This window comes from Vitis vinifera, chromosome 7 (genome assembly GCF_030704535.1).
Source record: "Vitis vinifera cultivar Pinot Noir 40024 chromosome 7, ASM3070453v1".
Taxonomy (NCBI): domain Eukaryota; kingdom Viridiplantae; phylum Streptophyta; class Magnoliopsida; order Vitales; family Vitaceae; genus Vitis; species Vitis vinifera.
In genome coordinates, this window is record NC_081811.1 from 28,627,752 (window position 1) to 28,653,108 (window position 25,357).

Sequence of the window (25,357 nt, forward strand, 5' to 3'; positions counted from 1 at the left end):
ATGATGAATTGAAATCAATACAAACTTTGGGCACTGAAAAAATTGAGAGAAGGAGAAAGTTTTTTTATGAATTATGATGATTATGAGTTTTTTTTCCCTTTCTTTTTTCCGGTGAGTGTGGGAATAGGGCCCACAGTCTGGGATGGACACGTGCATGTGTCCATCTTGATGACGTGGCAGTATTATACACGTCAGACTTTGATGTACCATCACTCCGTTTGACCACTCGTCACCGACAAACTTTGTCCAACTGTCACTGTTACGCTAGCATTCTCACTGTTTCCCCACCAGCACCAGCACCATGCTTTCCTTTTTTTTTAATAATAATAATTTTTGTTGGGTATTTTATTTGGGAGGAACTATCTTGCGCCGATTAGAGTCTAACGTGCACATGGGGGCTAGATTAGGGAAAGGCAAGAACACCACACGTGCACCAACACGCGCAGGCAATTATTGGAGGGGGAGGTGGGGCTGAGTAGTTGGATTTTAACGCTGGAGGTGATGGTGTGGGGGTCGGTGCGCAGGATAAGGTGGGTCAGTGCTCAGGATAGTGGGGGATTAAGGTCTCATTTGGTTTGGGCTGCATGTTACTTTTGATGGAGAATTTAGAATCGAGATTTTGAAAAGATATCCTTGTTTTACATAATCAAAACAAGATATGTCCAAATATTTATACGACAAATCACATTTTAATATTTTATATTTCTTTAAATTTTAAAATCTTTCATCTAAAAGTGTGATTTATAATTATAATTAGATTATAATACAAAAATTAAACCAAAAAAAATATCTAACGTGCAATAATATTTTTCTAAATTTTAAAAAATTACGTCAACAAAAGTTAAAAAAAAAAAAAAATCACTTCTCAAATATGGAAAATAACTTTCACACTCCAACTACAAAGTGTCTTTGACTTTGAAAAATTCAATTCAAACATTAGGAAACATTTAATGGGGAGGGATGGGCATTAGATGGGGGTGGGGAGTGCGTAGGGTAAGGTGGGGGGAGGGGCAGGATAAGGAAGGGTAACGCGATATATGATATTGGGGTGCGGGGTGGGGGTGGGATTCGCTCTCTTTTTGGTCTTTGTTGTATGGGAGAAAAACCCTCCCACAAGTACAAAAGAGAGACGAGATGGATGAGAATGAAAATCAATGCCCACACGAGAGAGATGACATTACACTCTCTTTCTCTCTCTTCATGGCCCTACCCCAAATTATTATCATATGAATACGAGTCCCCCAAATTATTATCATATCACCCTCACTCTTGAGGGACCCACCTTTCATTTGGGTTTTTGGGTCTCCCTCCACCCTTCTTTTCTTTGCCCAACAAAAATAAAAAAATCTAATAATAATAATAAAAAATAACAAAATAAGGCTACAAGCCCATACCCTTTTGCAGCTAGGGTTTTTCTTTGACAAAAAAGGCTTTGGTGGGATCACTTCATTATGGGAGACTTTAAGATTTTATTAGTATACATTATCTACTTTTAAAAACCCTACAATAATAATAATAATAAATTACAAATCATTATTAAAATAAAATAAATAAATAATAAAAAACCAAAACCTCACCCACTAGCCTTGCCTTTTGTAGAACTAGATTTCTTCTTTTCTTTTGTGTGGTGGTGGAATCACTTCATTATTTGAGTCATTAAGCTCTAGCTTTGATTAGAGTACAATATCTAAGTTTAAATTAGATGATACTATTTATTGGAAAAAAAGGTTTGTTTCTTGTGGCAAAACTTACTTTTTGGATCTCTTGCTTTTAAGACTCATATGAAACTTTATTCAAGCTTTTAAAGATAACTTGCCTTCCTTTGAAAGGTTTTGTTTTTCTAGTAAAGCTTAATTTGTGTCTTAATATTTATATTCATTTTTTTAAACACTCGGACATATCATTTCACTTTGTGGAAGCTTTGAGGAGAGCAGATATTTCAAAAAACACTTTAGTGTAAAAAAATAAAAGTATGTTCGATAATAATTTTTGGAAATGTTTTAATTATTTTAATATTTAAAAAATAAATTTTTTAAGTATTAGAAGAATTAAAATTATTTTTTAAAAAATTATTGTCAAATAGATATTAAATGTGATAAAATAGTAATTAAATTAAATTAAATAATTTTTTTATAAAATATTTATGAAATTTTTTAACATTATAAATAGTTTTTATTTTATGATTTTTCGTTCTAATCTTTCGTGTTACATCAAATGAAAGAGTTAGGACATAAAGACATTTCTTAAACGCAAAGAAGTTTGAATTGTGAAGAGACAAGGAGGTGTTTGATTATAATGTTTGCCAAGAAATTCAAAAACGGGGAAAATTTGAATTCAAACTTCTAAAGGTTTAGAGAAAGTAAGTCCAAATTTTCTCATTCAGTCCACTACACACTAAAGTAAATGAAAATTTATCACGTTTTCATATATATATAAATAAATAAAAGGAGAGACCACTCTATAATGAGGACGACCTCTTTAAATTAAAGACCAATTGGACCACTGTCACAATGGCCTTAGGTTTCCGTCACTTTCAACTTATTAAGATTTTCTTCTCTTTTTTACCGTCAACGATCCTATTGTCTTGAACACGAAGATAGAAAGTTGGGATGAGGCCGTTCGGGGAAGTATTTGCGAAAATGATTTTTAAAAAATTGTTTTGTAAAATGAAAATCATTTTTGGTATTTAAAATGCTGTTAACTTGCTTTCTATTTTTTAAAAATGATTATTATTTAGTATTTAATATTTGTATAATTATTATTATTTTTAAAATAATTCTTTAAAAATAAATGAAAATAATTAAAAATATTATTTTATAACATTTTATTTTTTATTTTTAAAATTAGAAAAAATTAGTAATTTTTATATAAGATATAACAATTTTTTTAAAGATACATATGCTAAATACAAATTTTTTTTGTACAAAAAGTATTATATAAAAGCATCTTATTTTTAAAATTTGAAAACAACAAATATATCAAACAAAATCTATAAGTTATCAATTGCACAGATATAAGAAAATATGACTTATTTTGATTAAACGGTCAATTTTGATGGGGCGCCTAGAATTTTAATTCTTGAATTAAAGATAAAAAGAGAAAGCTATGTCGATTGAGAGTCAGAAAATTTAAAAGAGTCAGTCCAAAACAATAATCCGATTAAAATGTAAAAATTAAAATTTCAATAATAATAATGAAAAAAAAAAAAAGGATAAAGAGAATTCCGCCGAAATATTAGGCAAGAAAGGGGAGGTCGCAGTTGGGAACAAAACAGGATGGGGCCCACAAGCAGCTGTATTTCAAGTTTTGAACCAACCTTCTCCCGGTATTTCAGAAACTGAATCCTCATCTTTATTTCTTCTTCATCATCTTTTGGGATTTTTATTTAAAAAAAAAAAAAAAATTTGGAATTGTATGCTGAGATTGTTGGAACTTTTCCACAAGCTTCAAACAACATTAAAAGGGGTGATGCTTACACATGAAATAGTTTGAGACTGTGGAAGAATAGAAGTTGGTAAACAACTTAAGCAGCCTTATTGTTTGTCGTCTTATTTCTTTTCCATTTGGTGGGTGGTGATCGCCGCCATGCCAGTCACGGTGGGTTACAGGGATCCTAAAAACTAACCCAAAATGGGAAAATCCTAAATCCTAAACTAAAAATCTCATACTCTAATCCACATTATTCATTTTAAACCTTAAACCCTAAACCTTCGTTAGTTTGGTTTTAAAAGATGTAACAAGTAAGGCACCTATGGAAAGGATAACCCTAAATCGTAAACCCTAAATTATTTTCTCCTCGACACATAGTTTTTATGATTGCAAAATAAATTTATGAAAACCACTAATAAATAGAGCCGAGATTTTTTTTTTTTGGGGGATTTTAATGATTAGCTTATTCATAAGATGCCAAAGGTTGAGTTGAATTCAAAAGTAGTGGGCTATCTACCTTTTCCCAGAAAGCCCATGTTGCATTGTTAACCAATGAACATGTGCATAAAAGAATCAAATTCTTAGAAGAGTGAATTTTGACTTCCATGAAAATGGATTTTTGATTCCTATTCTCATTCCTAATTGTAACCCAAACCTAATCATGAACAAGAACTGGAATGGATATCTCATTCCCGGTCCACCCTGAAGGTCTTTGCAATCAAGATCTGCTGCTTGTCACTTGTTACTAGTAAATAATGAAGGTTAACCCGAAAAATGATTGCAAAAGAAGCATGATTGAGGATCAAAAGAAGAAAATTACATGACAACTCCAAGACAGAAGAAGTTTGGTTGGTTTTGCTAGTGGAGGGTGTTTACACAAATAATTAAGCATCCCCAAACAAAGGCTATAAATGCAGATAGTTCAAAACACATGAAATAGATTTTTCCAATCCGGAAGGAGGCCCACCAACCAGAGACAACTTAACTGAAGACCACGTGCACGTGGGCAGTAGGTATCGAATACCATTAATGTCTGTATTAACCCTGAATTCACTGTTTCGCATGAATGCATCATTCCCCATGTCTCAAAATGAGGGTATTGAGTAATGGTCTGGCTTGGCTTTCCTAGAGTGTGCAATGGCTGTGTCGATATGTGCAGATCTAACCCCATTGGGACCACAACAAGTGGTAAAATACAAGATGCCTCTACCGCCAGTGTCTCATTTTCAGGGTTTCCTCCTATGGGTACTGGGTGGATCTATCTACCGCATATACTTGGCATTTACTATGCTATTTTCGGGTTTTGGCCCAAATGATCCTTCACTTGACTCTACATAGGGGGTATGAAGGTTCTGGAAAGACCCAGAGGCATCTAAGCATATTGAGTTGTTTAAGTGCTGCACAGTTGCTTAGGAAACACCTTAATCCATGACCATCAGTCATGGTACCGAAGCTTGAAGTTTGTGAAAGTTGTGAAAGCTAAGTTGCATGTAAGGATCCACCTAAGATGTGTGGTTATGTGGTAGGATTCCTAGTTGTTATATTTGTGGGCACGAAGGGTGTGCCTGGGTCCAAATGCAGCCTTCGGTTTCCCAAATGCAGCCTTTTGTAGCAAAGTATATCCACAAGAAGTTTCAAAAGAGAATACAAGAACAAGAAAAAGAGAGACTGGAAAGGAACAAATGGCTTGAAACCGTGTAAGGAAATAAATTACTATTGATGGTTATCATGGAATATATATTTCACCCTATTCAACAGTGTTCTTTCTCTTGAGTAGATTCAAGGACAAGAAAAAGAAGAATTATGACAAAAATTTATAAGAAATGAGTGATCTGACCTTTTGAGGTGTAAAGGAACTTCTAAAACCAGCTGATGTATGATTTTCGGTCATTTTTTTCCTCTACACCTTCCCATCTATCTCGGTGGACTCTGATAAGCCATCAGTTTTTTGTGATTTGTTGATTGGGAGAGCAGGACTACGCCGTTCCTTTCCTCCAGGCTTAGATGAAGCATTGCCGTACCAGATCATTCCCACAACTGCTATGATCATACCTAGAACGACATGTAGATTGAGACCTTCTTTTCCAAAGAAGAGGAATCCTAAGATCAGGACGAGAATCGTCTTCATGTGCCCAATCACTTGGAAGGACACTGCAGTGAATCTTCCAATACAGATGAATTGGCTGAGGTTGGTTCCTACCGCAATTGTGCAGGACAGAATGATGAACATCTGCAGGGAACAAAGTGGGGCAAATCATCAGCAGCATTCCTAAATGATACGATACGAGCAGGATGCAAAAACATGCATGAATATGAGAAAAATGAATATATAACCTGGGTTAATATTCCGTAGAACTATCCTACCACGAGTCCTACCCTCAAAAACTAGCAGCAAACAGAGAAATCTGACTTCATGTACTGCTCTTCCCACAGGCACCAATTAACCAGAGGATCTATGGTAGGGCAGTCTCATTTTCCTCCAAGTCGAAGAATTCATGTGCATTTTGTTGTAAGAAACATGGGCATTCTAGTACATTGTTGTAATCAAAGACTCACCAGTGAAACAATACACATGGGTATCATGCACACACCGCCTATTCATGGAAGCACATACTTGCAATGTGGTGTTATCTTCAAAATATTTATCCACCATAACCAGGCTATTATTACATTTCAGCACAACATTCTTGCTATCCTACAGCAACCAACTGGTTGCTTGTGAGCATCTAAATACATTAATACCTAAACTGTCTTCAAGCAATAGAACAACCCGGAAATGAGGAGACAAAACTAAATTTGAGTTTTTTTTCTAAGAAAAGCTGTAGAAAATGAGTCTAAATAGAGTTCATAATGTTCATTACAAAAATATTCATGTGCCTAGTCCAACTGATGGGGAGGCTTTGTTTAAGATGACAAACTCTAAAAACTGATAAATATAAAAAATCATACAGAAAAAATATTATGTATAGACTTTACATGCCTCACATGTGTAGGATTGTATATGATATGACAGCCAAGTCTATCTTATGAACCAGATCATGATATGTACAATGGCAATACAAATGAGGGAACATACAACCATGAGATATGCTTTACAACCAGAAGCTTGAACAAATAAACACAAGAAACTATGCATTAAAGCATATGGATGCATATATAAAAAACACAAAAATAGAAAATTAGGCAGTAGAATAAGAATAAGGGTCCTAATTGTGCAAGCTAAACTTTTCCCATGTGACACATGCATGCAAAGCAAACAAGTTAGGCTTCATAGATGATCAACTCATGCGCATGCCACCTTGATGCAATACTTACCACAGATATTAAACTGTATTGGTAGTTGTCAACTCTCTTATTTGTCAACCAATAGTCCAGAAAGGGTCCTAATAACAGCAGAGATGCAGCCTGCACTGGAGCAGTATGCCCCAATAGGTTGAATGAGCCTAAGGAATACTTCCGTTGAAGAAAATGCACATACTGCAGACATAATCAGTAACAGAATTGAGTCAGTCAAAACTAGTCATTTACATGTTAATCAGATAGTAATCTATAACTTAAACTAGTGACAGGGGTATGGCAGCCTCATATGGGATAAGAGAGGCGGTGTTATCCAAATTTTTTTTAAGGCAGCTGGCTTTGGGTTAGCCATATAAGCAATATTCCGGCTTTGCTGAAGTCCCTGAAAATAGAAAGAGTCACCTCTTATCTTACTGTGGAGGAGAGTTCTGTGACATTTCTTTCTTAGGTGGCTCACAGTCAGAGAGGGTCATGGATATACCCCACTGATATCCTTGCACATTTCAGTTTCTAATGGACCTTTATCTTTATTTATTAATCTTTCTACCATTTGGTAGAAGTGCAAATACAAGTATGGGTTCTTATAAACACTAGATTTAAGTGCATAGAGAACAGAAAAGATTAGGAATGGCAAAATCATGTGTTTGGGATGAATCAAGATGACCCAAAATCTTCCTGGTTTAGGTTATACCTTTTTTAGCACAAAACTAACGTGATTACATATGCACCCAGACATACTAATTGGAGGAGAACCTGGGAAAGGCTTCTCAGTTAGTTGATCAAATAGGTAAGCTTGTTACATAAGTCTATATTCAGCCCATACTATACGTGTGTAGACCTGGAAAGGCAAGGGATTAAAACCTAATACCCAATCCAATCTGATTATATGAAGTTCAAACTCAGCCCATCATAAGCAAGGCAAGACATCTATCTTGATTAACTTGCCCTGTGGCCATCCCTATCTAAGATCATAGGGTCATTGAAGGATGACTTACATACTGCTGCAGAGCTGTGCTCCAAACTGCAACAAAAGCAGCAATGAAACCCTTGGCATTGACACTCACATCAGTAACAGTACAGACTGCAACACCAAGGAGAACTAATGATATGCTAAGCTTGGTGTCCCTTGAGTACCGCATCTTGTCCAACACAACTTCGAGAACACATGAGACTGGGATCATACTCAGCTTCGCAATCTGACATCAAAGTTTGAAGAGAAAGAACATAACTTGTAACTTTGAAAAAAAATATGAGAGCAAAAGGAGAACAAAAAGTCAGCAGTTCCCAAAACTGACCTGATAGAATCCCACAGAGTTCCACATTAAACTCACGTTCATTCCAACAATTGACAAATTTGCAAACAAAACAAATCTCAGAAGCTCAGATACTGGTAGATGGGAGCCCTGGATGTATCCCAGCCACCTAAGAACAGTAGTCATCAAGGTTGTTGTGGCAAAATGCAGACCAGTTAACGTAGTCGCTGTAGGATAACAAGATAATTGGACACAATCTTAGTATATATAAGCTCACAGAGAAGCTACTCCTAAGGCAGATAAATGTGTGAACACAAAATTTCCAATGTCTACTTCCAACAGCACAACAATGGATAAAGAAGGAAAAATTCTGGTGTCAATCTTATAATGATGATAATTCAAATATTTGATTGCCTCTCAAGGTCAAATTTAATAACCAACACAAGGACCTGAGAAGGCAAGATACAAGAGTATTAATAAATAGAAAAGAAAGAGTTTAGACAATATACAGCCCCATAATTCACTGTGTACTTTCCACCCAGTTAAAAGTTCTTTGGTTACTCTCTTTTCACTTTCAAGAAGGGAAAAGAAAAGAAATAGAAAAAGGCTTGCAACCAACTCAATCCCAAGGAATATACATCTCTAGAGCAAATTGAAGAAATCCAGAAATAACTAAGGAATACCAGATTGCAAGGGAGCACAGTGAATGAGAAGTCAATGGACTGACTCAACCCTAGACCCCAAGGGCAACCTAACTCAACACCAAGGAATGAACATCTCTAGGGAAATCCCACCAACATACAGAAATAATGAAGGCATCAAATGATCCACCATGAGAATACTAGCAAGGACTACATTTCCAAATGAGTTAGCAGCCACAGACCAGAAACTAGACAGGAGTTTAGTGAGTATCATTAAACATGACTTCACCAAATGGAAGGGCATCAGTAATTTCATCTACATGTCTTGCAGATTCCAAGCACAAGTGGGAATTCAACTGCATCAGAGGCGAGATAATCATCAACCACCATAGAACTCCAATTGTCCACCAAATTAGCAATCCAATTGGCTGCCAAATATGCAATCCAAGAGCTCTGACAAAGTGGCTGATCATTGTGACAACGTTCCTTATAGAACCCCACCCTAGACCTAAACTCCACCAGAAAACCAATATTCTACCTTTTGGAAACACTGACCAGTAGTTAATTCTTTTACTTGAGTAAAAGTCATGCACCAATGAGTGCGAACGCAACCCATGTACACCTACAATATACAGGGATCACCAAGAAAAGGAGGGGAAAAAAAAAGAAAGAAAGAAAATGAAGCAGCTAAGCTCCACTGCTACAATCTTAAACCATCTAGAAAAATTGAGAGCGATTGCTTTTCCTACAAACTTGGACCCTGAGAGCAAGCCTGCAAGATTCATATAAATAGATGCTTAAATATTAAATAAAGTCATCTCTTTCCCATTAAAAAGTTCAACAATTTCTCTCCTTCTAGATCATTCACAATAAACCAAAAGGAGAAGCCTTCTAAATTTTGTGATTCCTCTTCTTCACAATATGAAAGGGGCTAATACTGTCTTAGGCCAACCCCACTACACCCACCAAAAGGAAAAGAAATGATCATATTTCAGCTACAACACTGCAATGCATAATGAAGGGTTTGCCCAAGAATTTCAGTCAGATCACAACAGAAAGGCCAAAAAGAACATAAGCATCCTTTAGTTTCAAAAACATGGCCCTAATATAGTTAAATTTTTTTGATAAGTAATATGGTTAAATGATAAAGGACTTCAATTAAGAACCCAAGACTTGAGTACCCAACCCCAAAGAGCTAACATTGAGGCTTTGTTGAGCTGAATTGAGTTTTATGTTATGTTCTAGATGATCCTTATTCCTTTACTGTTATGCCTCATTCTTCTTTAATTTAACAGATTTTTAATTTTTTTTTTAGAATTCTCACAATATTTAATAATGGCTAATAAGCAAGTTAAACAAAAGGGGTACATTCTTAGACTTAATCTCATGTTGGGATAATAATAAAACAATGATTGGAATTTTAAGTGTGATAGGCAAGAAGATTTCCTTGGAACCATCAAGAAGAAACTATATAAAGTCAAAGAGGAAATCAAGAAGAAGATGAATATCAAAAAGAAGGTTTATCTTTAGGATTTTTATTGTAAGATTGTGGGTGCGCTAAATTAAGATTGCATGCATACTTCACTAAAGCGCCTAACACTCCAAAACTCATACAATTTATCTCAAACTTGTATTAAATCTTTTCAAAAGTTGGATGAAGTATTTTTCATATGAAAACCACCTTTGATTTATGTATTTTATGTTTAAAAAGTTTTCAAAAAGGTATCGAATAGAGCATTTTCAAGTACAAGTCCTTAATTTTGCAAAATGAACTCAATTGGAGGCGAAGGGTCCTTGGGAGATCAATCGAAAGGTAGACCACAAGTGCTCCCATGGAGTGCTTCCCAAGTTGGTTCATGGCAGTGAATTGTGGAGAACTTTTCAGTCTAATCAGGCGGTTGACCAGTCGTGTAGTTATGTCTCCAATGGTCATCACAGTACATTAATTGCACAACGACTAGCTAGGTTGTTGATCGGAACAATAGGTAGTTACCCTTAACAACTAATTTCCCTCCAATTCCTATATAAAGGTTCCTTAACTCTCAATAATCTTCTAATGACCCAACATTAGTTATCATTTATTGTGAGAGTGTTTTTTAGTGCACCTTGATTCATAAACTAACATATCCATTTAATGCACCTCACCTAGTTTCATTTGTATTCCTTGAGTCAATATTCTAAACTAGGAACTTGATTCAACAAATTTAGTCATTATATACTTGTGAGGAAAGAATTTACGTGTGATGTATCACTTAGGGATTCTTAAGTGTGAGGTATCACTTGAAGGGTTGTTTAAGAGTGAGGCATCTCTTAAAGAACTATTAAAGGTCCCTTTAAACCAAGAATCTAAGTGTAAAGTTTGAAGGCTTGGTTTGGAAATCTTGGTATAGTGGAACCTCGAACTTTGGGATCAAAGTGAGAAGAGAGTTAACATAGGTCGGGATTAGTGGAACCACAATAAATCAAAGTTTGTATTTCTCTTCCCTTCTCTTTTTACATTTTGTTGTCTTATTATTACTTATTATTGCTTAGATTTGTCTCTTTCATTCATATTGTTAAAATTCATAAAAATTGACCATCACCTAATTCACTCCCCACTACCCCCTTGGGTGATTACCTTAAGTTGGATTAACATAAACCTAACAGATTTCATGGCATAAAAAGGGTTAAAAACGAAAGTATTTTGTTTCAAATTGTTTTCAATTTAATCATTCACTAAAAAAATCATGTCTTCCAAATATATTGATAATATATTTTCAAGTTGTAGTCATACTAAACTAAACTAAACTACATTCAAAGTGGCTCAGTTTATACTAAGTTATATTAATATCACCTAATGGAGTCCCTTTATTAACTCTAATCTCCATATTTTACAATTGCATTTCAACCAAAATATTTTGATTAGGTGACAGCTTTAAATGTTTAATATAACTAGGATGGAATATACCATATTCCAAACTAACTTTTAGTTTAAATTACTGTTTAGGAAGTAGGCAACCCAACCTTGCTTAATCTCCTTGCTTAATCTCGAACATCAAGCCAACAAATACTTTTCCCTTTGGTTTGGTTTGCTTGTTTTCTGCTTTAACTTTGCTGAAAGTTATACAAAAGGATGGATTGTCTGAATGATTCTAGTAGAAACCAATCTTCTTATTCCATTACCTAGGTCCCAAACTTGGGTTGAAAGAATTTAATTTGTTTACCTTTATCCTTTAAAAATTAAAAACAAAAAACAAAAATAGAAGGAAAAGTTGAGGGCAAGAAAATCCTCTCTCCATATTAGGATTCATATTTTTTTTCTTCATTGTCAGTGGTCACATACAACAACCATTTAAAAATGAAACCCTACAATCTAGCACAAACAGCACTGATGGAATCTTTTCCAGGAAATGTAGATATCACAGTACTTCTCACATCATTATTAGAGCAGTGTCCCTTTTCTTCAACGATAAGAGGTTGAGAAGAAAATTCCCAGAAAAAGAAAAGAGAAAAGTGAAGAGAAGAGAGCTTATGCATTATATCCCCTTAATCTTCAATGTTAAGCCACTGTGTTGACCTATCAAATCCATCAATGTTTTTAATAGGAATAACTAGCATTGCCTATCAAAAGAAAAATGATAAGAATGACTATCATTATTTAATTGACCTGACAGGATTACAGATACATGCAAGCCAAACAGCTCCAGAAGTTTTCTCATTCTTCACCCCAAACCCCTCAAAATCCCAACACCACCCCACACACCCCTCCCTCCTTCTCCTTCTTAACATTATTACCAAGAATACATATAGTTCAATTGCATGACAATATAAATGTTATTAAAATCACAGAAATGCATAAGACACAATGCATTTAGAACTATCGTATGAGTAATATAAAGGCTGATAAATTGATTAAAGCGTGTGGGTTGATAGTCATGAGGGACATACCAAAACTGAATCCATATGTAGCCATTAAGGCTTTGTTGACCATAATGATTCCAACCGAAGTGACAACATTGAACATCCATGCGGCAGCATCAACAGTTGCCTTCTTATCAGCCTTGTTTGCTGGAGACATATTCATCTGTTGCTTTCAATTGAACACCAGTTTCTACTGCCCAGTCTTCACAAAAGCATGTACCATGCCTGGATGTCAAAAGCCTATAGTTTAATCAGGCGAGGAAATAAACTTTCTGGAAATACACAAATTCACACCTTTTGTAGGGCAAGGAAACCAAAAATGAACACAACTTTTTCAATTAATAAAATAAGCAATGTTAACAAGAGCACTGGTGGGAGTTCACATACCAGAAAATTTCAAAGATAATTCAAAGCAAATGCATATTGGTAGGAGTTAGATCCAAGGAAATCTCAAAGAGATTCAGATATGCTCTGGGAAAACAAAATACCACAGCAAACCTCTTAAAAACACTCTCGATCCTGTACCCATCATATATGCACAAACACATGCATTTTGTATACACCATGTATACTTCAGTGGCCCTTTTGTTAAGCACTTTTAATACATTGAATATTTACCTATCAAAAAAAAAAAAAAAAACACAAATACATGCACCTATAGAAAGGATCCCACTGACACATGCACAGAAATGCTCTCCAAAAGCCCATGCCATAAGCATCATCTTATTTATCATACTTGCAAAATATGATACACAGCAGGATACATTTTTTACATATAAGACAATACGTGTCACATGTATGTGTTGCATCCTAAAGTGTGTGTTTGTGCGTCTATAAATGATACATGATGCATTTCACACACACGAGGCATGATATAAAGAACAACAACATTTGACTATGTCATTTTTTTTCCTTTTTATTATTAAAAAGATTGACATATTATGGTTTAAAAGGTAGTCTAAGATCAAAATTGATAAAAAATGAAAAAGAGAGAAAATTGTTTCAATGAAAAAACATCGTACATGTGTTGTTTAAGGCATACATGGAAGATAAAAGCTTAAATATAACTAATACTATGACAAATATCTGATTGGTGTTATCCGAATAAAAGATATATACTTTGGGTGGTCCAAATATTAACCTTGAAGTAGATGATGAATAAGAATGATAGATCTTGCTGAATATGTAGCTAATATTTTTTTAGTTTTTCTCCCTTTAGGTGGCAATAAAGATGGATTTGAAGCACATGAAAACACATATGTCAATAGGTCCTAAAATATATAGTTATATTCATAAATAAAGATAAGTTAGTTTTGATAATATTGGTCTGGGCCCTGTTGGAACTTAAGATTTATGGAATTTTAATATTTATCAGCAACCTAATTGGAACTTGGAATTTATTTTACTCTAAAATTTTAGAAAGTTTATTTTGAGGATTTTATGATAAATGATGAAACTACAGATTAAAACGTCATATTTTCTGTAAATGTTTAAAAGTATTATATTAATGAAGGCCTGCATTTACCACTTTTAGCTTTATAATCCCTTCTTAATTAGGTATATACTACTTTATATTTCATTCTTGTGAGTATATACTCATTTCCATACATGCGCCTTTTTTATTTAACACCCTATAAGTAAAAAAAATGTATAATACATAATACCAAAAAGAATAGGAAATTATTATCTAGCAAGGTTTAGAAGTTGACAACTACACCCTCTTATAATTCAACCACTGATCATGGGCCTCCCAATATCATCTTCCATAAAATACTATTCCTCTTGACAAATATCTAGAGGAACTTCCTCTGAGCATCTAGTTCACCATCACAGTGGTTACAATGCTCACCCACCATGCTCCAAGAATTCATGCACCTTCCATTCAACTACTTACCAAACAAAATTGGCAAATTACTTGTACATGCCTAGACTAGTTTCTAAAAATTGTCAATTGTGCACTCATAGAATGTGAGATTATGCTTTTCCACAGAATTTCAAACTTCCACTGAAACTCACTTCAATACCTCCAAGCATCCAGATATAATTTCAAAGCGTAAGTTATTCATACCATCGTATTGCTTTTCCTCTTTTAGTGCTTGTGGGGGTAGAATTTTGTTGAGAAGCAGTTATGTTGTATAAGTTTAGAATTAAAGCACTTGTAAACTCAAAAAAAAATATAGATTGCACCTCATGAGAAATTCCTCAATAGTTTTGTCTGTTGGAGATCCTAAAACAACATCAAACATCAAATCAGCCAATTCAACAACCCAAGAAAATTCCTTCCCCACAGTTAAGATTTTGAATCTTAGTTTAACAACAGGATTCAACTAAGCAAAAAAAGTTCAATTAAGCTCGATTGGATGCAGGTTTCTCCTTTTACTACTTCCCAAGCAATCAAACACCTACTGTTCAAATTCTGATCTCCCTTCACTCAGCATTTTTTCAGCAACCAAACGGCACATTTATGCACGCAAAAAGTTCACGGTCAGATACGAACAAAAAGAACTCCAAAATTCCAGCGAAACTACACTACTGTCAATCAGATCCAACCGCTCTAACAAACCTCTACCGCATAATTCCAATCCGAAATAAAAGAACTCCACACTTCAATCCAAAAACAAAAATCAGCCCAAACACTCACAATTCAGCAGATCCACAGCTAAAAACACACATAAACAAACAAACAAACCACCGTTTCTTTCTCGGGAAAAAAAAAATGCCGAGAAAAAAAATATATTTTCCGTGAAACCAAACAAACTAACAGCTTAAGAGACTTATACCTCAGAAACGAAGTGATCGGCACACAGGAGGAGGATGTCGTGCCGAGAAAAAAAAAACCAAAGCCTCGGGAGTGACTCTAAATGGGATATGCGAGGATTGCAGGGAAACGAATTGCAGTTATGGAAATTTGAAGGTAATTATTTTCTCCCTTTAAAGGGTGGAGGTGGGACTGAAACAAGAAAATTAAAATTTTCTTTAAAAAAAAAAAAGAAAAAAAGAAAAAAAAAAGTCAAGATAATTTGATTTGATTTCAGTTTTATTAATTTGGAAAAATTCTTTGAATTCCTCCATTTTGTACACATGGCATGTTAGTATTCGTCCAATAATATTCAAAAATCAAAATAATTTGATTTGATTTTCAGTCTTATTAATAAAGGAAAAAAATTTGGTGTCATTTTCCCGATTTGTACAGTTGGTGTGTTTTTATTGGACCAATAATATTCAACTAACTTGGGTTTTGGAGGCCTCATGGATGTCATTTTCTTTCATTAATTTAAAATTTATGATTCGTCCTTCACTTTGCTCTCATTTTTCTTGTTCTGTCCGATGTCGTTCTTGTGATTATTAAAAAAAGTAGAATTTCAATTTATTGATTGATTTGTAAATTGAAATTCTACTTTTTAATAATAGACACTAAATTTTAAGCCATTTCCACCTCATGATGCCATATCAAAAAATACCGATTAAATATAATCATATGCATAAAATACGTTTATATTTTTGTATTTGAATCACCTTTAGAACCCATTTGATAGTGATTTTATGAAACATTTTTAATATTTTTAATACTTAAAAAATTTTATTATTCAAATATTATAAATATTAAAAACGTTTTATAAAATCACTCTCAAATTCACTTTTTATAGTATATTTGATAATATTTTTACTCAATATTTTTAATGAAAGTGTTTTCTTTACAAGTGTTTTTAAGAAAATCATCTATCAAATGTTTTTTCATAAAACATTATAACTGATTTTTTAATACTATGAATAATTTTTTAGAATTTTAAAAGTGTTTCATAAAATTTATCAAACATCTCATTTTTTTTTTCAAAAATACTTTTTAAAGTAAAAGCGTTTTTTAAAATTATTATCAAACAGAATATTAAAGTGTATTTGATATTAATTTTACTCCAAAAGCTTATAGTATAAATGTTTTTAATAAAATCATTTATCAAATGTTTTTTCAAAAATACAATTGATTTTTCAGCAATATAAATAATTTTTTAGATTTTAAAATGTGTTTTATAAATTTTTCTAAACTCCTAATTTAAAAAAAAAAATCACTTTTAAAACAAAAAATACCTTATAAAATAACTAATATTTTCATTTAATTTTTATCTCGTTGTATATTTGTTATTTAATCGTATATATTAAAATTTGAGATTCAAAATTTCGTATTATATCAAACTCCAAAAAAAAGGAGGGGGGTGGGGGGGTTAATCAACTTCTTTATGGTTGTGTCTTTTTTTTTTTTTTTAATCCAACAATTTAATTATCAACTTCACAAAGGTTATGAGGTGTGTTTCCATGGTTTTCATGGTGGTGATATGCTATATGAAATCCTAACCCATGAAATGATATAATTAGGTGTGGCAAAATTTAAGGTAGTACTGTTTTTTCCATCTTAAAAGGGATTTTTTTATTTATTTAGTTTATCTAAAATTTTAATATAAATAATTTAAATTGTCTTGAAATGTTTCCCCAATTAATTTTGCACAAAATATTCCATGTGATTTTTTTATGCACAACCTATATTAATAAAAATCTATTAAAAATTTAAGGAATTTATTATTTAATTAAAAATTTTAATTATATTAATAATATTCAAGTTTTAATTTATCTATTATTTATTTATGTTTGAATATCAACCTTGTTTTTAATTTTAGATGAAGTTATGTGATAGATGATATTGGAACACAAAAAAAGTTAGGTAATAAAACATAAGACAAATTTTATGAAAAATACGAGAGAAGGAAATTAGATCCTTAAAATTTATTTTATAATTAAATTAATTAAAAATTGATTCTCAAAGCACAATTTTTATTTATTTTTTCACAAATGATTTTTCTTTTAGTAAAGTTAAAAAACCAATCTTCCTAAAAACTAGAGCAATGCCAAACTAGCCTAAATGAGATTTTTGATTTATTTATTTTTTATTTTTTTTGTGGTTGACCATATTATAAAAAGGGTTTAATGCATTGTTACAAAATGAGTAATGTTATTATTTTTTTCATCACATTTAATTTCCCTAATTATATGTCATGGGGTGATTGTCTATTAAAAAGTTGTTAATATACATTATTATCTATTTGCAATGATTTTATATATATTTGTATAGTTTATTAAATAAAATATTTACAAAAAATGGTGTTTATAAAAACATTTTCAAAATTATAGCAATTTAGAAAAGTATTTTCAAAATTTATGACAATTTAGGGAGTAAGGGGAGATGGTTGATTTCATAAAATAGTTTGAAAATTTATAATAAGAATGAATTCTTATCCTTACATTGTATCATTTTTGTGGAGTAACCAACAGAATTTTAAAAAATAAAATAAATTATTATTGTCCACTAAAAATAAAATTGAAAATTTATTTTATTTTATTTTATTTTTTGGATATTTAACTCTATGACTTATTACTTAAAGTCATTTTTTATTTTAAGTTATGATATTAAGTTATTTTAATAAATATATTTAATAATTTAAATTAAGTTATTAAATCATTTTAAGTCATTAAATTAATTTATTAATTTTTCTTATTTAATAAAGAAAGAAATATAATCTAAATATATATTTTATTTTTTTAATAAATATGTTTTGTCTAGAAAGCTAAATCATAATTATTCCTTAAAAAAATGGAAAAATAAAAAATAAAAAATAAAAAATAAAAACTAGAAAGAGAGGAAGGAGTTAGAGAAAAGGGAGGGAGGTTAGTTCTTGTCGCGGCTAGGGCAAAAATCTTCAAACACCGTCAGTCTCCTCCTCCTCGGTTTCATCGGACGATTGAGAAAGCGGTTAATAGAAGCGTTCACCTCTTCCCTTGATGGCGGCTTGTCTGTTGATGAAGAACCTGGCAACTTAACCTCAATGCCGTCGTCCAGAGGCGACCAGTCAGCGGCAGGGGCGGCGGTCGTGGTGGTTTGAGATGTGGAAGCGGAGGATGTTTGGTGGGTTGGTGGCGGCGAAGCAGACTGAAGCTGGTGAGAGAAGCGGCATCGTGGGCTGTATGGGCATGAGCCGGTGGCAGCAAATTGTTTGCAAATCTTTTCCTGGACAAAAATAAATACAAAATATTTAATAAATTATTTTTTATTGATAAACTGCAAAATATTTACCTCTGGTTTGTTCCTCATTGAATCACGAACTAGACGGGCAATCTGCATGGAAATAAGAATTTACATCTTATAAATAGTCATCATTCTATCATTTTTGGAAAATAAACAATTAGTTAAAAAATATTAAAAATAATATTTTTCATGAAAAATACTAAAAATATATTTAACAACCGTTTTTCTATTTTCCACAAAAAAAAAAAATCAAGCAAGTTTAATAACGAAAAATTCTGTTTTTAATTATTAAAAAAAAATTATTAAATATAAAAATTATTTTTTAAAATATTAAAAATGAGTTTTTTAAAATTATTTTTAAAAACTGTTTTTTAGAACTATTTTTGAAAATAGTTCTCAAATTAACCTTTAATTTTTATATAAAAAAATTTAAAATAAATTTTATATAAAAATAATTTATTATTTTTGAATCTATTATTTATTTATTTACTTATTATTTTATTTTTCTCTCCTATTCTATTTTCCTTCAAATTTTCAAAACATATTAACAAAAAAGAGATATATTAAAATTTAGAAAATTGCATACCGGTGTTTGACATTCTATCTAGAACTGCTATAGAAAGCAAGAAAATTAATTTGGTAAAACTAAAATAAAAAGAAGGAAAGTAATAAAAAAAAAAAGTCATAATATTTTATTTAGTAAAAGATGGGAAATTTAGATGAAGTATTTTCCTCAAAATTTTCATGATTGCTAACCTCAATACCATGAATTATTTTTCTTCCTATTTTTTTTTTTTTTTAAATCAAAGGTTTTGAAAGAAAATAATAATTCCTACTAAAAATTAACTTCTTGGAATTACTAATCCTAAAATTAAGGAAACTATTTAAAATTTGAAATCAACTTGGCAAACTTATTCCTATAAAAACTAGTTATGGCGTGAAATTTAAGCCTTATTTGGAAAATTGCTTTTGAAAATAATTATGAGAACTTAATTTTTAATTATTATCTATATTTAAATAATTATTTTTTAAAATAACCCTAACAACCCAAAGAAAAGTGAGAAAACAACTTAAAAATCTAAAAACACCTTCTTCTTTTTTCCTTTTCCTTTCTGATGCTCTGTCCTTTTCAAACCCTTAAATTAAAAGGAGAAAAGTTTAGAAACGGCCAATACTTATAAAAATCACATCTAATAAAAAAATATTAAAGAAAAATCAAGTGTAAATGATAAAATTTAAAAAGCATTTCTAAAAAAAAATAATCAATTTTTCATATAAAGGTAAAACATGTGATTCTTTTAGGTTATATTTAATTTTCAGAAAATATTTAAAATATATATTAAGGAATATTTTCTCATTTGATTGTATTATAAAAATTATGAAATATTATAAAATACAATGAAATATTAAAATAAATTAAATAAATTTAAAGTATCATATAAAAATAAGTTATTGATTTTAAATCCAAATTTTTATTTTTCATTTTATTTCCTTTTATTTTTTTTCTATTGTATTTTCCCTCGAATATTTCATAACCAAACATAATTTTAAAGAAAAAGATTTCACTAAAAACACTATCAATCCCACATTGAAAATATCTGATTGACAAACAACTCTCAAACCTCATTTCTTGTTGAAAAAACCTTAGTCTTAAAAACGGGACCGGACCAGCCGGTCCGATCGTTGACCGATCACGCTTCCGGTCCGACCGTCGGCCAATCACTCTTTCGGTCCGATCATTTAGACTGGAAATAGATAGAACCGGGATTAGACCGGTTGAATTGGTAGTCCAACCGCTGCGTTCCCTCCAAATCGAACAATTCAATTAATTTATTTTATTTTTATTTTTATTTTTGGCATCAAAATGACGGCGTTTTGGAGGACCTCTTTCCAAACCCTTTTCCTTATATTTGCAGCAACTTTTGCCCGCCTCTAGGCTCGCTCCCAATGCGTCGCGACAGGCTCCCACTGCTGTAATCGCCGCCCCCTGACTTGTGCAATGGCAGTAACTGCTCTAACCCTCGGTTGTAACCCCTTTCCCTCTTCGGCCGGCTATAACCCCACCCTCCTCTTCAACCTGTGCAGCGACAATAACTACTCACTTTTTATTCTCAACCTCTCAATCCAACCTCCCTAGACCATGGGTTGGAGATGTTTTGTCGGGGTGTAGAGTCATTTGGACCCTATTGGGACCAAGTGTTGGAGTACCGGAAGATGAGTAGGGAGAGGCCTGACAAGGTGTTGTTTTTGAAATATGAAGATCTTAAGGAGGATATCACTACTCACATCAAAAGGTTAGCGCACTTCTTGGGCTTTCCTTTTTTATGAGGAGGAAGAGAGAGTGGGGATTATAGACGAAATATCAAGGTTGTGTAGTCTTCAGAGTCTTAAAAATTTGAAGGTGAACAAGACTAGAAAACACTCTTGTGGATTTAAAAACTCGACGCACTTTAGGAAAGGCGAAGTGGGAGACTGGGTGTAGATCGCACTCCACCTCCCTCCCCGCCCTGTGTAGTGGCAGTAGCTGCTCAATTTTTATATTTATTTTTTATGTTTTATTACTTTTATATATATTATTTAATGTGTTATTTTTATTTGTTCATCTTAATTTTGATAGATATTGTAAAAATTTAGATAAAATTTATTTTTTTTTTATTTTTTTTAAATTTTAATAATATATAAAATAAGAAAATATAAATTTATGACGTCATCGGTTCGATCGCAGTTCGATCATCGGTCCGACCAGTGAACCGTGAACCGGTAACTTTTTTAGTTCAATGATCAGTATAATTCTGCAAACATTGAAAAAAACAAAAACAAACTATAGTTTTGTGATTATTGAATCAAATTTTCTATCACAGTAATGATAGAGAAAATTGAATTTAGTTTTGCTATACGTACATCATGTAAATAATATAAATTTTCCTTATTTGCTATACGTAAAAAAAAAAAAAAAAAACAATATAAAAGAAAAGAAAAGAAGAAAAAAAAAACCCAAAACTATTGTCCTTATTTGGATTAGGGAAGAAAGCCAAAGAAAAATTAGTAGACACGGATATGGTATTTCTGTTTTTTGGATTCTACTGATCGAGTAAAGCCTCTTTTTATAGAGTGGAGATGATGGCTTCCTTAAATAAAAAGAATTTCACTTTTTTTAAAAGTTTTTTTAATTCCTTACGTGGCAATCAAAGATTAGTTGGTAGAGGATTCTATTATTTATACAAAAAATAAAATACATGTGTACTCGGTATGCCTATGTACATGTCACGTTACATGAAAAAAAATTAAATTTAAAATAATAATTTTTATTATAATTATAATAATGAATGTTTTAAATTTATTAGATATATATGTATAAAGAATAAAAAGTTAACATTTTGATGTTATTGTAAAACAATTTTTATTAAAACTATGTTTGATAATATCTTGAGAAATAAAAATCATTTATGAATAATAATAATAATAATTTAAAGTAACTTGTTAAATCTATAACCATTTTTTCATATTAAGAAAGATATTTTTTTATTGTTTTTCTATTTTTATTTTCATTTTGACAATTTATAATTATTTAAATTATAATAATTCTTTCAGAAATTAAAAAAGCTGAAAATAAAATTTGTGTACTTTCTTAAATTTTAAATTTTTTTAAATATTTTAAAGTACATAGCATGAATACCTAACTTTTGTATAAGAATTCTTGTATTTTATACAAAGTTTTCTATTTCTAAAAATATGAAATAAGAAATATATCTAAACATATATACTAAATTTATTGATTTTTATGTGTATTATGGTTTCTTTTACCATTTTTTGATACCAATATCATGCACATTAAAATGAGATTTCTTTCCTATAGTGTTATGAAATCATATTAGTCTTGATTTTAGTACTAAAAAGAACAATTACAATGTAATATACAACATTTAATAAAATAAAAATACTTAATATAGATTAATATTGAGTATATTAGGCAGAAAATTAACATTTTGATTTTTATATCACTAAATTTTTAATTTTAATTCAGCATTTTTCTTGGTGATCATTTGCACTTCATCTTTGCAAGTAACATGATACTTGGGGAAATAGAAAAAAAAAAAAAAAAGAAGGTTTAATTAAAATGAAGAAAATTAAGGAAAGAGTAGAAAGTAGTAGCTGTGTTGTGTTGCAATATTGTTGATAACAAGGAAAAAAATGAAATGATTAATGACTGGCTGGTTGCTTATGAGGCGAAGATATATCCACACCACATCAAGAGAAAAGGCCCATTATCTAAAGAAATATAGAAAGAGAAGCGGCAGGGAAGATTGATACCAAGTGTGTATACGTGATGAAGAAGAGGGAAGTCAAGGAGTAGCCTCCCTGCTAGGGCATATCTCTTCAAAAACTGGCAGTCTCCTCCTTGGAGTTGTGGGACCATAGAGAAAACTGTTGATGTAGGTGTTTACCTCGTCCCTTGACGCTGGTTTCTCTGCTGAAGAACCTGGCAGCACGACCTCAATGCCGTCGTCCATGGGCGACCAGTCGGCGGTGGTCTTGGTGGGGGTGGCAGTCTTGATGGTGGGGGTGGTGGCAGCTGTGTGTTGAGGTCTAGAAGGGGAGGGTGTTTGTTGGGTTGTTGATAGTAGAGACTGAATCTGATGAGAAAAACGGCACCTTGGGCCGTATGGGCATGTTCCAGTTACAGCAAATTGCTTGCAAACGTTTCCCTGAACGCACCAACAAATAATTTCAATCAATTGCAGAACAAGCGCTAAATCATAAAAATAAACACAAAAATAATAATAGATAGATATATTATTTTCCAATTAAAAATAAGGTAAATGGAATCTAAAATATCATTTTCCTTTGTATTTTATTTTTCCTTCCTATTTTTCGGAACTAACACAACCTATTAGGGTTCCACTGGATTCAGTTAATTTTCTTTTATTTTTTATTTTCTACCATTCAGTTCATTTTCATCTTCAGCGCCGCTTACCTCGGGTCTGGTCCTCATAGAATAACGTAATGGACGAAGCTCCTCCTTTCCGTGGGCAAACTGCGTGAAGGAACACGAGTATAAAGAATCATTCTAAGAAAATCAAAAATTGAATTTTAGAAATCTAAAAAGTATTGGACATCAAATCTCGATCAGATAAAACGTATGCTCAACTCTTGATGATTGAGCTGCGCAGACGGAAGATCTCGAAGTTTTTCCTCTATCGAAAGAATTTGATGATAATATATAAGCCCAACCAGAACTGACTATTCAATAACTGGCGTTTTGAAAGAGTAAATTTCGGATCTAATAAAGAGGCATTAACAAAATTGGAAAGCAAAGATTTCGACAGAAAAATATTTGAATTTCCTTAAAAAGATTTGAAGATGAAGATGTCAAACTGACCACAATGGCACATTGAATTTCCTTAATAAACTGATCTCAATGGCACGTTGAAGATGTCAAAAGTCATCGACTTAATTTTGTTATAAAATTAGACGCCTTTAAGATGTGTTCTTATGTAGAAAATTGAATGTCCGAGAACTGACCTGGCATTTTGCTCCATATCGGCAACTCGCTAAGTCCTCCCAAGACCGGCAAATCTCCGTCTTGTAAAGTCCGTTGCCGGACGCCGCCGCAGCCGAGGACGATCCGCTGGAATCGGAGGACACCGACCTCATCCCCTTCATGCCGGCCATGGATTCCACCATAATTCCGTCCATCACCAGCACATCCTCCTCCACCTTTACCGCCGGTGTCGGCGTCACCTCTAAGTTCTCCACCAGCGACAGCGGCGATCCACGGGACGGAAGGGATCCAAGGCCGTCGCTGCTGCTGTGTTGGTAATGCGTGAGCAATGACCGGTACATGGAGGCGTCGCTCACCGGAGTTGTGAAACCGTCACCGGCCGCCGCGCCAGAGCGCATGTACCACATCCGTGCCGTGTCCATTTGTGAAGCGATCTTGAAAATTTTCGAGGCGTTGCTACTGTAAATGCCTTGATCTTCTTCCATGAATTCTCTCTCCATCTGTGCGCTGAAGAACAAACTCGAGATTTTCAAATTTCTTCCAGTTCCCGCCAGAACAAGAAATTCTAGAAAAACAAATAATTCAGCAATCCAAAACGACAATTGAATCGAATAAAGAACAAAAAAGGTTTAGCGAGACAAACAATAAGATTCTAATTAAAAAACAAAAATGAGGCATTGAATCGAGTACGATGAATGAGATTTATACCCCAAGCTCACTTTACAGACAAAAAATGGCGTAAGCTCGGTTTTCACAGAAAAAAATAGCGTGAAGTTGGGAAGCTCAGTTTATGGAGGAAAAATGGCCTGAAGTTTAGCACCGATCAAATAATAAAGACAGCGACTCAATTGATACTTTCTAAGTTGCTAGAAGCAGAAGAATTTGAAAAAAAATGATTCCATTTCCTATTTAAGACATCCGGAAGCTCAGAATTGAATGACATAGAAGACTGTACCAACACAAAATACAATTCCAAAAATTCGGATTTGAAGAGAATTCAATAAATGAATTTTATACCTGAAACTCAGTTGTAGAGAAAAATGTGATAAACTTTCGCCAGGATGTTTGAATTTGCGCTAAAATCAACTAAAATCGATCCGCTTCCTCATTTATTTTCAATGGAATCATTAGAGAAGAAAGAGCCGATTTGACTTAGAAATGGAACAGTTTGAATGATAGTGGGAAAGAAAGGGGAATTTAATGGAATGCTATTTTATTCTTGCCTGACTTCAACATTATTAGTAAGCAAATCCGTAATTAA

General features: G+C 32.6%; 3 protein-coding genes across 7 annotated transcripts; all 3 read right to left on the reverse strand.

Moving 5' to 3' along the window:
- Window positions 1-5,112: 5,112 nt before the first annotated feature.
- On the reverse strand, window positions 5,113-15,531 carry LOC100257791 (UDP-rhamnose/UDP-galactose transporter 6). Of its 3 annotated transcripts, XM_059738710.1 has the most exons (7): window positions 15,301-15,458; window positions 12,908-12,991; window positions 12,548-12,745; window positions 8,022-8,206; window positions 7,722-7,922; window positions 6,745-6,906; window positions 5,113-5,659 (listed from the first exon to the last, which is right to left on the reverse strand). In XM_059738710.1, the coding sequence occupies exons 3-7, from the start codon at window positions 12,681-12,683 to the stop codon at window positions 5,330-5,332; spliced, it is 1,014 nt and encodes a 337-aa protein (XP_059594693.1). In that variant the 5' UTR covers window positions 12,684-12,745; window positions 12,908-12,991; window positions 15,301-15,458; the 3' UTR covers window positions 5,113-5,329. The 3 variants fall into 3 exon arrangements, with proteins under 3 accessions (XP_059594693.1, XP_002278813.1, XP_010652877.1); XM_002278777.5 differs by lacking the exon at window positions 12,908-12,991 and having other exon boundaries at window positions 15,301-15,531; XM_010654575.3 differs by lacking the exon at window positions 12,908-12,991 and having other exon boundaries at window positions 12,548-12,760; window positions 15,301-15,523.
- A 2,705-nt stretch (window positions 15,532-18,236) lies between these two features.
- LOC104879947 (uncharacterized) lies at window positions 18,237-18,689 on the reverse strand. The gene is made up of 2 exons (XM_010654710.1): window positions 18,642-18,689; window positions 18,237-18,575 (listed from the first exon to the last, which is right to left on the reverse strand). Exons 1-2 carry the CDS (start codon window positions 18,687-18,689, stop codon window positions 18,237-18,239), a joined length of 387 nt encoding a protein of 128 aa, XP_010653012.1.
- Window positions 18,690-22,750: 4,061 nt separating this feature from the next.
- Window positions 22,751-25,229, reverse strand: LOC100262912 (uncharacterized). 3 transcript variants are annotated; one of them, XM_019220947.2, is made up of 4 exons: window positions 25,114-25,229; window positions 24,117-24,603; window positions 23,569-23,628; window positions 22,751-23,299 (listed from the first exon to the last, which is right to left on the reverse strand). In XM_019220947.2, the coding sequence occupies exons 2-4, from the start codon at window positions 24,594-24,596 to the stop codon at window positions 22,937-22,939; spliced, it is 903 nt and encodes a 300-aa protein (XP_019076492.1). In that variant the 5' UTR covers window positions 24,597-24,603; window positions 25,114-25,229; the 3' UTR covers window positions 22,751-22,936. The 3 variants fall into 3 exon arrangements, with proteins under 3 accessions (XP_019076492.1, XP_019076491.1, XP_010652879.1); XM_019220946.2 differs by having other exon boundaries at window positions 24,117-24,661; window positions 25,114-25,218; XM_010654577.3 differs by lacking the exon at window positions 25,114-25,229 and adding an exon at window positions 24,805-24,980 and having other exon boundaries at window positions 24,117-24,661.
- Between the last annotated feature and the right edge of the window lie 128 nt (window positions 25,230-25,357).

Bases quoted from the DNA above. Each gene is read 5' to 3' on its own strand.
- LOC100257791 (XM_002278777.5), bottom strand. From the start codon at position 12,683: ATGAATATGTCTCCAGCAAACAAGGCTGATAAGAAGGCAACTGTTGAT. The intron at 7,923-8,021 runs GTCAGTTTTGGG...CTTTGATGTCAG, and splicing joins ACTCTGTGGGATTCTATCAG to ATTGCGAAGCTGAGTATGAT. The intron at 6,907-7,721 runs GTAAGTCATCCT...TTATGTCTGCAG, and splicing joins GCACAGCTCTGCAGCAGTAT to TATGTGCATTTTCTTCAACG.
- LOC104879947 (XM_010654710.1), bottom strand. From the start codon at position 18,689: ATGCAGATTGCCCGTCTAGTTCGTGATTCAATGAGGAACAAACCAGAG. The intron at 18,576-18,641 runs GTAAATATTTTG...ATTTTTGTCCAG, and splicing joins CAATGAGGAACAAACCAGAG to GAAAAGATTTGCAAACAATT.
- LOC100262912 (XM_019220947.2), bottom strand. From the start codon at position 24,596: ATGGAGAGAGAATTCATGGAAGAAGATCAAGGCATTTACAGTAGCAAC. The intron at 23,629-24,116 runs GTCAGTTCTCGG...TCCTTCACGCAG, and splicing joins GATATGGAGCAAAATGCCAG to TTTGCCCACGGAAAGGAGGA. The intron at 23,300-23,568 runs GTAAGCGGCGCT...TGGTGCGTTCAG, and splicing joins CTATGAGGACCAGACCCGAG to GGAAACGTTTGCAAGCAATT.